The 14,257-nt window shown below is 46.6% G+C and overlaps 1 protein-coding gene across 6 annotated transcripts in view; it reads left to right on the top strand.

The window, feature by feature from the left end:
• The window catches only part of RFX4 (regulatory factor X4), a 143,680-nt gene that overhangs the window by 126,384 nt on the left and 3,039 nt on the right, over positions 1-14,257 (top strand). For 5 of the 6 annotated variants that reach the window (XM_042947604.1, XM_042947605.1, XM_042947606.1 and 2 more), the window contains 2 exons: positions 5,129-5,291; positions 7,130-7,268. In XM_042947604.1, the coding sequence (XP_042803538.1) occupies positions 5,129-5,291; positions 7,130-7,268 (302 nt within the window). Of the gene's footprint in view, positions 1-5,128; positions 5,292-7,129; positions 7,269-10,563; positions 10,817-14,257 lie in introns of those variants that run through there. The other variant, XM_042947607.1, reaches the window with a different exon arrangement.

Here is a 14,257-nt window from a genome sequence, read left to right on the forward strand (position 1 = left end):
TCCATTTGCTGCTCCTGGTCATGGAGCTACTGATAAAGTGTAACACAAACATGAGGTTTTCAGCTCCAGCAAGTATTGTCCTTAAGCACTACTGCCTTAGGGATGGATGGTAGCCAATGGGGGATAGAGCCACGGATAGCCCGCGGTTCAAGTAGACTTTTCTGTGATGATGGCAACTTTGTTTTTTTTTTAATCTGAGCTATTCAAAATAGTAGACACTAACCACATGGGGCTACTGAGCCCTTGCAATGTAGCTAGTGCAATGAAGGAACTGAATTTTTAATTGTATTTTGTTTTAATTTTTTTAATGTTTATTTATTTTTGAGAGAGAGAGAGCGAGAGCGAGAGTGAGCAGGGGAGGGGCTGAGAGAGAGGGAGACACAGAATCTGAAGTAGGCTCCAGGCTCTGAGCTGTCAGCACAGAGCCCGATGCAGGGGTTCGAACCCACAAACCACGAGATCATGCTCTGAGATGAAGAGCTTAACCAACTGAACCACCCAGGGGCCCCTTGTTTTAATTAATTTAAATTTAAATAGCCATCTACGTCTAGTGGCTACTGTATAGGCAGTTCCAGAATCCAGACATACTTAAAGGAGCTTATTTCTCAGGAAGGTACTACCAAAAGGCTTAGGTTAGATCAAAACCTGAACATCTGTGATGGTTCATAGAATCCTAGTGGAGAAAAGGATCAAGTGGTTTAGTCCAAGATCTGAAGGAAGGGTATGGCCAGGTAGACTGGAAAGTAGCCTGAATTTTCACAAGTCTGTACTAGAACCTTACAACTTCTGATCTTTAATGGCCCTTAACATGGAGCATGCGTGACCGGAGGCAGTGGGTGGTTTATAGACCCTTGCTGCTCAAAGTGTGGTCCACAGACCAACAGCATTATCATCGTTTAGAAATTTGTTATAAATGCAGAATTGCTGGCTCAGCTCCCAACCTACTGAATCAGAATCTGCATTTTAACAAGATCTCCTATGATTCAAATGCACGTTCAAGTGTGAGAGGCGACTGTTGTTTTTGGAAAGGCTCTGGAGTTGGGCACATCTGGGTTCAAATCCCAACTCTGCCACTCACCTGAGCAAGTCTTAGGCCTCAGTTTTCTCACCTGAAAGAAAGAGGTAATACCTCCCACCTCAAGAGGTTATTGTGAAGATTCAGTGAGTCAGTGTATAAAAAGAAAATAGCATGAGGTCTGGTTTATGCTGGATGGTTTATCATTCATTCTTTCATTTATTCAACAAGTCATTACTGACTGCCTGTTATGTTTCAAGCACCCTTCCTGTCCTGAGTTGAAAACCCCCTCCAAGAAAACAACAACAACAAAAACTCAGGAATGAAAAACATTTTGTTGGGGATGGAAAGGAAAGAAAATCTTCTTCTGCAGTTTTAAGACTAGAACACAGACAACACTTACCTTTATAGGATTCTCAGATCTTTGGGGATCTTTATGGTATTCTTAGAGATCAGGGGGCTTTCTCCACTATTCTCAGACTTTGAAATAAGAGTGGGCATACAGGTCATGGAGAAAAAGAGAAAGGGGAATTAGGCAACTAGGGAAGGTTATTGTTTTTCCAATAAATAAAAAGCATTAGCGTTGTCTTAAAAATTAAGCAAAACTGTGAACTGCACACATTTCCTTTTATTTGTTTCCTTAAAAAAGCAGCAGCAGCAGCAGCAGCAATTCTCACTGGAGGTCCCACTGATAGGAAAGGGAATGCAAGGGGTGTTCTTTTCTGGTCCCCAGGCAAAAAGGGTTTCTCACCCAAGCCAGTAGGTGTTAATCTGCTTAAGCCTGCCTGAGTGGGTCTGTTAGATTGCTGGCACACGGCCATTTAGGGGTTTTGTTTCCCAGACCACGGGAGCCCATTTTTCCAAGAGTTCCACTAGCTTTTTGTTTGATAACGTCTATTTCTAGCAGCATTTACTCCTCCAACAACAAATTCAATGAAACAAAAATTTACTGAACACCTACTTTTTGGCAGACCCTCTGTTGGGGATACAGAGATGACTAAGGAACAGTTGCTGTGCTCCAGGAGCTCATACAAAAGTAACTTCTACTCCATTCTCTCAGGTGATGGCTATTATCACTCTGTCTTCCTACTGCTTGGGGAAAAAGAGAAAATCATTTGGCTTCCTGAGCTGCCTCCTTTAAATACCCACTGACTTTGCGGTGCTCTCCTGAGGTCCCAGGGGCTTGAAGGGTTAATTACTTGCTTGCTGTGGCTGGTTCATTGTTCTCCCATACTTCCCACCTCCCTCCAATTCCATCTCCAATTATCAAGCTTGTTTAATATATTTTAATAATGTTTTTCTTTTCATGGAGACAATACACATTCGTTATAGAAAAATACAGATAAGCAAAGTGAAGAAATGCTTTAAAGCCCTCCTCAACCCCACCACCTAGAGATAACCTGTTTTAATAGAAAGGGTACTTTAAAAAATTATAACAGTAATATAACTTCATATGAAGTGCAAAATATAGAGGAGTGCAGTCATGCATAATCCAATCATCTGGGGCATGATCATTTTGGAATTTTTTCTTTCCAGTCTCCTTGCAGTTACCATAAATGATGCCTCACAGCCTGCTGAAGTCATTATCTTTTTGTATATGATGTACATGTGCAAACCAGGAAAAGGGGTACTTTTAGCCATACTGATGAATAAGAACACCTATGATTTTATGGAGAAACACACTTAGAAGTTTGCTGTAATTAGCTGAATTTCTGTTGCTATTCAAGCCTTTCATCCCTGGTGACAGAATCTGACCCAAGAAACTTGTCTTTCTTCCCTGGCATCTGAAATGGGACATATAGAAATGTTTGCTCTAAGAAAGTCTCATATAAGAATACCTGAATTCACGGTGAGGAGTGCATGAATCCCGTTAAGAGCCTCCCACGCCCCAGACTCATCTCACTTAACCCTCAAAACACTTCTGCAAGATACGTATTCTCATGCTTGCTTTGCAGTTGATGCGAGAAAGCCTCCTAAAGTATAAGAGGCTCAGCAGGACTCGGAGCCAGAGTGAAGCAGCAATATGGTAGAGAGAATAAAAGCATGGGGCAGACCGGAGTTGAGAGCCCCACCGGCCCCACCCACTGGGACCTCGTGCAAGTTAACATTTGAAATTCCTCTGAACTGGACTTGAGTGAGATGCCACTAGCCTGAAGTGTTGACATAAGGAAGGGTCCTGAGAATCAAGATTGGAGCCCACTGTAAGGGTGTTGCTGAGGACACTGTTAAGCAGTTCACAGTTGCCTTTTATGGGGGCATCTGAAAGAAATTCTTGTTTGATCATAATTCCAAGGACAGTTTACTCCTGAGCAGTTTGTCTACTATCTTATGGCTCCTGACCTGTCAGGTTTCCCTTGTGGCATCGTCTCCTGGAAAGTCTCTGCGCCAAGTCTAAGGCCCGCCTCTGGGAAGAGTATGCATGTTTAGCCTCGCTCCTTGTTGCACTTTTTGCTCCAATTTTAATTTCTTCCTTGACTCCCCCATTCACATTATCTTCTTGAATCTTCTGTATTCTTATGCACTCCCTTAAGTTCTTTCAGATTTAACCTTCAGTTTCCTCACCTGTGAAGTAGGCACGATCTTTATCTCAAGGTTATCGGTAAAGCACTAAGCACAGTGCCTGGGCTTTATTAAATGCTCAATAAGTAGTGTCCCTTTTTCATGTTCTTGGAATGAACCTTTGTCACTTCGTTAAAAAAAAAAAAGGGCATTACTTGCATTCCAAAGGATTCTCCCAATTTACGAAAGAGTTCAATACAGAGTTCTTTTAATAATAAACAGCTGTGTTCAAAGTAGGATTGCATTTTCACACACCTTTCAGAGCATCGCTCACTGAATGTCTGCCATGTAATTGGCATAGTGCTGGTCCACCAACTCTTTCTTCCACCTGCTCTATGCCAGTGCAGCTACTCACGTGCCATCTGCGAAGTCGTTGGGATGGAAGGGACTGCAGTTTTTAACAAGAACCGCTCTCCTATCTTCCCCCAGGAATGCTGAGATAGAAAAGATCTGCTGCAGAAAACACAGAAACGGAGCACCATGTTTTACTTCACTTAAGAATGGTTTCCCTTAACCAATTCTTCAGTTTCCCTGCGTCTGCAACGGGGTGTTGAATGGTCTTCCCTCCACCTCCTAAAATAGGCTTAATTATTTCCACTATATCAACATTCTCAAATTTATCAGACATCAATGAGTATATCACTTAGTGATTTCTTAAATTACCATCTTTATATTCTAACCATCTCATAAAATTCTTAAGCATCTTGAGGGTTTTGCATTTTGTCAGTTTCTCTTCCCAATCCCCAGCATTTTCAAGGTATCCAATTAAAAAGTAAATTAATGGAATTAGCAATATGTATGGAATAGGTCACCGCTCAGGTCACTGTCTAATAATCTTCAAAAAGACCTGGGTAGGCAGAGCCCAGTAATCTACTTAGGGCTGCTTACAGTGGTTTGTTGGCTCCCCAGCACCTGTTTAGTTGAGCGTTGAGAAGTTACTCGGCTGTGCCTCCCTGAGCTTTTGTCCTCTCTCCTTCCCTCCCTCTTTCTCTTTCTACCTTTCCTTTCCCTTTTCTTCCTTTTAAAGTTTTTATTGAAAAACTTTTGGTCACCAGGCTCTGCACTAGTAAGCACTGGGAATCCAATAGTGGACAAAGCAGACAAGGCACCTACCCTCATAGGGCTTCTAGTCTGGAGGAGGGAGGATGGCATTAAACCAATCACATTCATTAATGGGTGTAAGATTACAAACTGTGGTAGGCACCATGAAGGACTATAGTGCAGTAGGGGATCTGACTTAGTCTGGGATTAAGACACGGGGGGTACTAAGGGAAGAATGAGGTTTCAGACAGCAGTAACAGCATGTGCAAAGGCCCCGGGGTGCTGGGAATCGTGGTTCTCTGGAAAAAAATGAAAGAAAGATCTTGTGTCTGGATCAGAGAACAAAGACAGAGGTGGGGGATGCTTCTTGTGAGGTCAGCAAGGACTGAGACACACGCTTTGTAAAGATTTTGACATTCAGCTTAAAGAGCGTGGGAGGCCACTAAAGTGTTGTAAGAATGGGGCATGGAAGAACCGTGTTAGTGATTTATGCATCTTAATTTGTCTCTGCAGGAGCAATGCAGTCATACACGTGGTCTCTGACCTATACGGTGACAACGGCAGCAGGGTCCCCAGCTGAAAACTCCCAGCAGCTGCCCTGCATGAGGAGTACTCATGTGCCTTCTTCCTCCGTCACACACCGGATACCAGTTTATCCGCACAGAGAGGAGCACGGGTAGGTGACCTTCCTGGAATGCATGCCACCATACTTTTACATTTGGTTTTAAACAGCAGGGTTCACTTGCAGCTGTTTTCTCAAAGGGCAGGAAGAATGGTGCCCGTCGCAAAGATGGCAGTGCGCTCGGCACTGTAGGGTACTGCAGAGAACCGTCTCTTGCGGTCCCCGCAAGGCCAGAGAGGTGGGCATTAGGGAGCCCATTTCACAGATGAGGAAACTGAGACTTGTTCAAGTTCTGTTGCATAGGGTCACACAGCTGGTAAATGCAGGGCCCAGGCTGAGCATCTGTCTGACTCGAGAGCCTGTGTTCTTCCTTCTTTTCTGCTTTAGAGCCTCAGCAGAGAACTCCCTTCCAGCAGTTCCCCCGGGTGGGAAAGTTTCATGGCGGGGTCCAGGTCTCCTAGGACTGGATTAGAGGAGGACTTTCCCACCCGAGGGCTGAAGGTCCCTGGAGGTGGTGGTGTTGCTGTGAAGAATAAACTGCAAATCCATTTAAAAGTGTTACCTGGGGGCGCCTGGGTGGCTCAGTCGGTTGGGCGTCCGACTTCGGCTCAGGTCATGATCTCGCGCTCTGTGAGTTCGAGCCCCGCGTCGGGCTCTGGGCTGACAGCTCAGAGCCTGGAGCCTGTTTCAGATTCTGTGTCTTTCTCTCTTTCTGACCCTCCCCATTCATGCTCTGTCTCTCTCTGTCTCAAAAATAAATAAGCGTTAAAAAAAAAAAAATTAAAATTGTTACCTGAATCATAGTAGCTTCTTGCCATCATGCATTGTCTTCATTAAAAGACACTAATCTCAAAATGTCTAACGTGCAGCAATCTGAAAACCACTTATGACGTTAAAAAAAGGGCCCTTATGCTGAAGAAGGTAAGACTCTGCCATGTGGGTGCTGACCAGCAGACCACAGGAAGAGGCCCTCTCAGGTTTCCTCCACACAGTGGCCCAGCATCACGCAGCCAGGTGACAACCCCGAGGCTGGACACGGGCCTGGCTGTTGGCCTGGGTTCAGGTGCCCTTGACCAGTGAATAGGGCAGCTGTTATTTTCTCAGAGTTTACTTCTCTTAGAGTATCTTCCCACACATTTAGAATAGACTTTGAAAACTGTTTCAGGAAGCTTTCTGATTCTAGAGCAATGGCAGAATAGACACCCACGCGGTCTTATGTCAGCATTTTTGCTGTAAAGATGTTATTGAGAACAGTGATAAGAATATCCCATGTTTTACAGGAATTTCTGTTGTATAGATTGTCTTCACGTACGTGAACCCCCAGAATAACGAGGGGCAGCGTTTTTACAAATGTGAGAAGGCTGTGGGTAGCCCATGTTCCTACAGCTGGAAAGCGGTGGAGCCAGGCTCAGCACGGGAGTCTTTGAGAGCTGGCTGACCGTGCCCCGGTGTTTCCCCGCTGGAGAGAGCTCCTCATAATACACGACATCCTTCCCCCTCACAGGCAAGCAAAGGCCTGAACAATACAAAACATAAATCCCAAAGTAACGTCTTCTTTCTTTCCTGTTTGACTTCGGGCTTTGCCACAGAGCAGGAGTAGAGGTTTCCATCACTAATTGTGTTTTGCTCAGAGCTGGCTTTTCATTCCCTAAGTGCTCTCTGGGTGGTAAGGGAGGTGTGCTGGGAGGGAGAGAAGGAAAATCAACTTGGGAGTTTAAACTCACCACAGCGGGGTTGGAGATGGTAAGAACCAAAAAGGAGGAGTAAAATGGAAAATGAGAAAGAAGAACTAAAAGAGAAAGAGAAGATGAGGTTGATTTTTAAAGGTGTCAAAGTGACTTGCTGTCCCTTCCGTGACTCACAATATTCAATGTGCTTTTACTGCGGTTTAGGTACACGGGGAGCTATAACTATGGGAGCTATGGCAACCAGCATCCTCCCCCAATGCAGAGCCAGTACCCGGCCCTCCCCCACGACACAGCCATCTCTGGACCGCTGCACTACTCCCCTTACCACAGGAGCTCTGCACAGGTGAGTGGGCGGCCTGCTTCTTTGTCCAGGCCTTGGTATGCTCGGTGGCCGGTCTAGTCAACTTAACATAGTTAATTAGTACCTTCTGGATACTGTGTGCAGCCTGGGTGTCACCAACGAGAGGATGGTCTTCTCCTAAGGGGCACCCCCATCCTTCAGCAACTGCCCACAGTGGGTGCTCAGCCAGCAGTCATCTCCACTCTCTCTCACGCACGTGGGTGCGCACCAGTGGCCTTTGGTTCCACCCTCACTTTGGCCTCTCTAATCCCAGAATCCGGTCAGCCGCGATGTCTGCTGCCCTTTCTCAGGCAGCCCCCCTCACATGGGATCTTTTGTCTCCCATCCTCCCGGTGCTGGCCCTCATCGAGTCCTGTCAGGACTATTACCTCAGTGTCATTGTAACTAGTCCCCGGGTCTCACGTCTGTTCCTTTCCAGTCTAGTCCACACGTACAACCTCACCAGAAGAATCCTCCTAAAATGGGCCCTTTATCAGATTGTTCTCAGGCCACACATTTCCTTTGGCTCTTCCCTTGTCTAACAAACCGTATCAACTCCCTGCAGCCTGTGGTGAATGGAAATTGTGGTTGTACCTATAATGTCAGCGTTGGGTCCTCTACTTGTCTCGGGCACTTCCTGTTGCTCTGGCCTCAGAGGCAGCCGGTCACCAGTTCTATTCAATTCTACATCCCCAAGGTCTCTGAATGCCCCACTGTCCTTGCCTTAGCTCAGGTCTAACCTAGACTGTGGCAGAATTCTTCCCATCGGTTTCTGTATCACTAAACTTGCACCATTTCTGGTCCATCCTCTATGCTGTAGCTGGAGGAGTCTTTTGGAAAAAAAACTTGACTGGCCATTAACACTCTCCTTCTTTTCATGTCATCGCATTCAGAGTCAAGTTCAATTCCTTGGCATGCCTCCTATGACTTGTAACCATCTGGCTTCTGCCTGCCTCTGTGGCCTGCCAACCACCCCACCACCATTTGCTCCAGCCTTGCCAACCCATGTGCAATTCGCAGATATTGTTCTCTCAGGCTGGGACTTTCTTCTCCAACCTTCTGCTTGTTGTTCAGGACACCAACCCTTCCTTCTTCCAGGACCTTATGACATACCACTGCTCTAGACTCGCACAGCGCCTCTGTTGGTAACCCTCCTCACACCCCAGGCTCTGTGCTGAGCACTTTACACATCGTCATGGTAATCCTTGCAGAAAGGAAGTGAGTGTCACCTGCCTGAGTATTTGAACCCAGGCAGTGTGACCCCTGTGTGTCCCAGCTCTTGCACATGGCTCTCTGCCACGTCTCCTGTGTCGGCATTCACTAAGGGTGTCTTGAGCAGATGAGGAGACAGGAAGTGAGGCAACACAAACAAAGGAGGGCAGAGGACATTCACTCCATCCCGCTGGTGGGGTGGGAGCCCGGGAGGTAAGCCGAGAGCTCTGCTTGAGGAGGGCACTCAGGATAAACTGGAAAGGTGCCCAATGGAGGCAGGGAGCTCTGCTGCAAAGTACTTGCAGACGTCTAGAATAGAGATAGCAGGACTTGAGAGAGGGTGGAGGCCACGATTGCATCAGCTGTCAGCACACGGATGGGCCTCTCAGGGAAGGCACTGAGGAGAGTGTATCCACAATACATGGCACTCGGGGCAAACAAGCGTCTGTTTTGATTTCCATCTGCAGTACCAAGGGGAGCCCCGGTATAATCCCCAAACAAGCCGAGAAGTTGATTCCACTAAACCATCACCTGGGGCATTCATTATAGGTCTCCAACTGCGTCACACAGAGAAGCCAGATCCTTAGGTACTGCTTCCCTCGGGAGCAGAGTCTGTGCTCCTCACTGTGATCTGCAAAATGACTCAGAGCTGCTGCCAGAGCCTGGGTCACACCTAACAGCAGTGTAAGCAGATCATGCATGCATTCATACGTTCACTCATTCATTCATTTACTCTTGAACGATGCTTGGGTGCTGACTGCGTGGCAAGCACACTCTAGCCTCTGATAATAGTGGAGAAGGGGACAGAAGTGGGCCTGCTCTTGGAGAACTTATGTTCCAGTAGGAGACAGACATCTAAGCAGCAGTGGCGAGATCAAGCTGAAGTTCCAAGCCACAGGCATTGTGTTCCCTCTTTCTTCCCTCCCTTGTCCATCCTCATGAAATTTCTGGGGTGATATTTTTATTTTTATTTGTTTTAATGTTTATCTATTTCGAAAGGGAGAGTATGTGAGCAGGGGAGGGACAGAGAAAGGGAGGAAGAGAGAGAGAGAGAGAAAGAGAGAGAGAGAGAGACAGAGAGACAGAGAGAGAGAATGAATCCCAAGCAGGCTCTGTGCTGTCAGTGCAGAGCCCAATGTGGGGCTCGATCTCATGAATCATGAGATCATGACCTGGGCCAAAATCAAGAGTCAGACGTTTAACTGACTGAGCTACCCAGGTGTCCCTGAGGTGCTATTTTTAAAGACATTGCCATGAAAAGAAACCAGGGTCTCCTAAAGGCCCACGTGGTCCCTGGTGATCAAAGATAGGTCTTGCAGCCTCCGCTCTGGAAGCCACAACAATCCCCGAATGGAGCACTATCATTTGATAGCAATTCTTAATCGAAGGGCCAAGGACTAATTGAAAGTCCATGGAGGAAGAGGTGACAGTCAGCCTTTTCAGCGCCCCCCCCCCCCACACACACACACAGTGGCCTTTCAACAAGGTCTTTTGACAACTGCTGACCCCACCGTGCATTCACACTCTACGCTTAAAGGGTTGTGCCTTGGCCTCCATTTATACAGCAGGGTGAGAAGTTATTTACATCACCTCTCTACCCAGATTGATGGGGGTGGGGGATAGTGCTCCTGGAGAAGGTAGGGTGTCTAAAGACAAAGAATCCTTTGCTTTGTTTTTCACTAACATTTAGGCATCAAGCTCTGTTTTAGGCACTTTCAAATACACGGACTCAATTCTCATAGCAACCTCAGGAAGAAGGCATTTTTCCTCCAGTTTTTAAAAAGGAGGAAACAGTCTCATAACGTAATTTGCCCCAGCCTATGTATCCAGTAAGTAGCAAAGCAGACTCCCATGCAAATTCTCCAGCTTTGAACCCCAAGCCCGGGGCAATGAACACTGCACCCAGTATGGTTTGGAGGGTAGGACGCAAATTCAAGAAGTTACTCTAACTGTTCTCAGTCAGTTTCAAGTTACCCAAAAGAAGAATCACATACCCTAGACTCACTTTTTCTCCTCTTGTGGTACTTTGGTTTAATGTTGAACAGAGAGGGGAAAAATCCACTGCAGGGCTAATTCGTTTTTTTAGCTTTCCAGAGCAGAGTTCAAGCTGTTCCAGTCCTGAGTAGTGAATATCACACTTCATTGTGTCAGACTCACTGGGGAAAAAGATGAGTCTGAATTGAAGGAAAACCACAGTTCTAGAATATTGGTTAAGGAATCCCAAGCGGTCATCAGCACAAGAGTAACTGAAGCTAACTTCTGCGAATAAATACCTGTCTTAAAAGACGGATACAACACATCTGTGAAGTGCAGTGATTCCATGCGCCCCAGCATTTATAAGCTCAAAATAATCTGAAGTCCTTTGGTTGTTGAAACAGAGTATGTGTGTGCTCTTATTTATACTATTTATTTGCACAACACATGCTTTCTTCTTGGGTGACAACAAAGGTAAACCTCCAGTCCTGCTTGAATTCTAGTAATTTCTGCATTAGTGAGTCCAGGTGAAGGAGGTGTAAGGCTTGAATTACTTCAGAAAAACACCCTTCTTGCAACTCCGCTACACTTGCTCACATCAAACTAAGTGAACAAGGAAGGGATGGTCTCAGCTGCCCCTTCCCAGGTGCCCCTTCTTATGCTCGACCAAAAAGAGAAAACAAGCCAGACCAAATATACGGCTACAAAATATTTCTGAGCCTCATTCAACATGCGTTTGTGCAACTTCTACCCTGTCAGCAGCCGTGAATGTGAATTGGGTCCCTGAGCTCAAAAGCCATTTCATCAACGATGGCTAGAAACCCATGTACAGTAGACTAGAAAGCTTTTCTTTGTTCCTCATCTGTATGGCCAAGGCCCGACCTTGCCAGCCAGTCATGTAACTCTCACCGAATCTCTGGTGGCCCAGCACAGCCCAGGGCCAGTTTGCTTAGGGTGTTCCACTTTGGGATAGCATCTTGAGCCAAAGGGGACAAAAATCAATCAACCGTAGTGGTGTAAGATCTGTGACTACAGAGCCAAGCTTCCTGGGTTCAAATCCCCGCTTTGCCTCTAATTAGCTCTGTGCTTCAATTTCCTTATCTAAAAAATGGGGAGAATTATAGTACATATTTCTAAGGGTTGTGAGGGTTAAGTAAGTTGATAAAGGTTAGAAGAGGGCCTGGCTCATAGTCAACACTATTTGTGTTTATTATTATTATTATTATCTTTCATAACACCACAGTTATGTTTTGCATGGTATCTATGTCTCTTGCTATACTAGCTAGTAGGTACTCAGTTAAATACTTGTTAATGAAATGAATGAATGAATGAATGGATCCTTGCTCTGGTACTAAGCTGCTGTGTGCCCTCAAGCAGATCATTTCCCCCTCTCTTGACTTCAGTTTCCTCATCTGTGAAATGAGAGGTAGGACGAGATGGTCGGTCTCTAAGGCTCTTCCTGTTATTAATGGACCATGATCCTATGAAGCAAAGAAGAAGAATATTAGTAATAGCTAACACATTTTGAAAACTTACTGTATGTGGGAATTCTAAGAGTTTCATGTGCATTAACTCAGTCCAACCCCTAAAAGCTCAATGGATGTGAACTGTCCGGCGAATATTTGGGGGGAGCTATATCCTCTTACAGAAGAGGCTAAGAGGAAGCCTGCCTGGGGGCAGGCCCACTGGCAGAACTTTGGTGCGGTGTGAGAGCCGCCTTTCATAGGAAAACAGTTTGCGCTCCTGACTGGGCCACCTTTCACCCCTTGCTCAAGTAGCAGTCCGTTTGGTGAGGGTCAGGGACAAAGGGCTTATTCTTCCCCTCTCCAAGTGCAGGAGAGTCAGCCTTGGTGTGGGGAGTCATTTCTCAAAATAGAACTTCCTCATGATTCTAGAGAGGCCCAGAGTCCATCACAGCGGAGATGGCCATCTGACAGAACCTTTGACTACTCATGCGCACGCGCGCGCACACACACACACACACACACACACACACGTGTGCCCACAAGTACCCCCTCACACACCTCTTTGAAGGGTGGGAACTGGGGACTTATCTCCAGTTTAACATCAGTAGCAACAGCATGTGATTTAACCCAGAAAATGGTAACTTCCTGTTATGGGCCCTCAACAAAAAGCGCCTTTATTCTGCGCAGAGCTCCCTGGACCCCAGAGTTTGTGCCCAGCATGCTTAAGCACCCTGCATGAAACCGGATGTAAAGTGTGAAAGGTGAGGCTGGTGCCACAGGCCAGCCTCAGCCGCTCCCACCATGCTAAATAGAAGCTTCATTGGTGGCGTTAATCACTAGGCTGAGGCAGCGGGCACTTCAGCCTCTCGTCTTTCAATGGTCTCTTCACCACAGGGAAAACGAGTCACTGACTCATTTGCAATTAGCTGACCTAACGGGACAGATTTTTCCATGCTGGATTCTGTGGTAACAGGATTTTATTGTCCCATTAGGGATATTTTGAGCCAGTCTCATTTCCAGGCAATTACTCTTTTGAGTCTGTGACACAACCCCTGGGCACAGCTGCATCTAGGGTCCTCGATTAGGCACAAAAGCCACACTCTCTGGGGTTCTATGAGAAAGAGGCTCCAAGTCCCTACTGTGACATTTTTACCTACACTGGCCAAGGCAAGTGAGGCTCTGTCCACACCAGCGAGATGAGGCCTGGTCAGGGCCTGTAAGACCCTGTGCTGTGTAGGGGAGGAGGGAGCTTAAAGAAAGAGCAACAAAGACATTAAAGTATAATAGGGTGTCTTCCTCTCTTGTGTGATTCCGCCGTGGCAGGTTATGCCCAGTTTGCACCAGAGCGATGTGGGGGAAAATGCTACCCCAGCACTGGGTTTTATGCCAGCCTTTGTGCTAGCCTGCAGTGACTGTGGGCAGGGAGGATGCTTCACCTCACGAGTCCTGGTTTTCTCATGTAGATTCACAAGGTTGAATTATATGATCGCTAAGCTTCTGTCTAGGGGTGACACCCTGGTGTTCAGTCACCAGAGAGTGACTGGCATGCCAGGCATCATTCCAGATATCGGGGAATATGGTAGTGAACATGACACAGCCATGCCAGGAGCTTATGAATAGAAGCCAGTGGAAACGGACAGCTAACAAGCAGGATGGTGAGCTCCTGACCGGAGAGGCAGAGGGTGGAGCATTTAGCTTTTTGAGATAGGATGTCCAGAAAAGTCTCTGAGGAGGTGACATTTGAGCGAAGACCTGAAGAAGGATGAAAAGGCAGGCGTGCAAGGAGCGTGGGGGGGTAGGGGTGGGAAACAAGTGTTCTAGGCAGAGGGAACAGGTAGGACTAAGTCTCTGAGAGGGGAACCATCTTGGCCTGCCATAGGATGGGAGAGGAGGTCTCTGTGCCAGGGAGAGCACTATGAGGTGAGGGGACGTGTGCAGGGAGCTTACTTGAGAGTATATCAGGAGGGGGAGCAATCTTTTGGAAAAACATTAGAGACTGTCTTATAATAACATTTCTCAATGTTAGCTGTTTGATACCTGGGATCTTGTTTTCTTGGACAGGGCCAGATCCTACGATGGTCTCAGGCCTGAGGGTTCACCATGGCTGCCATACGAACAGCATTCTGTAGATTCCCATAATGGGCACATGGATGCACTTAAGCATCTTTGATCGGATTTGGGGATATGAAAGCCTTGGTATGCTCTCCACAGTCTCCTTGGCAACCACCCTGGGTACCTTCTCCCTTGAGTTCCCAGACACCACCTGCACGCTTCCCTCCCTCCTTCCTACCTGTTCGTTTCACTGTGAAGTGGCTGCCGTTTCTGTGTAAGGCATGCCGT

Source organism: Panthera leo, chromosome B4 (genome assembly GCF_018350215.1).
Source record: "Panthera leo isolate Ple1 chromosome B4, P.leo_Ple1_pat1.1, whole genome shotgun sequence".
Classification (NCBI taxonomy): Eukaryota; Metazoa; Chordata; class Mammalia; order Carnivora; family Felidae; genus Panthera; species Panthera leo.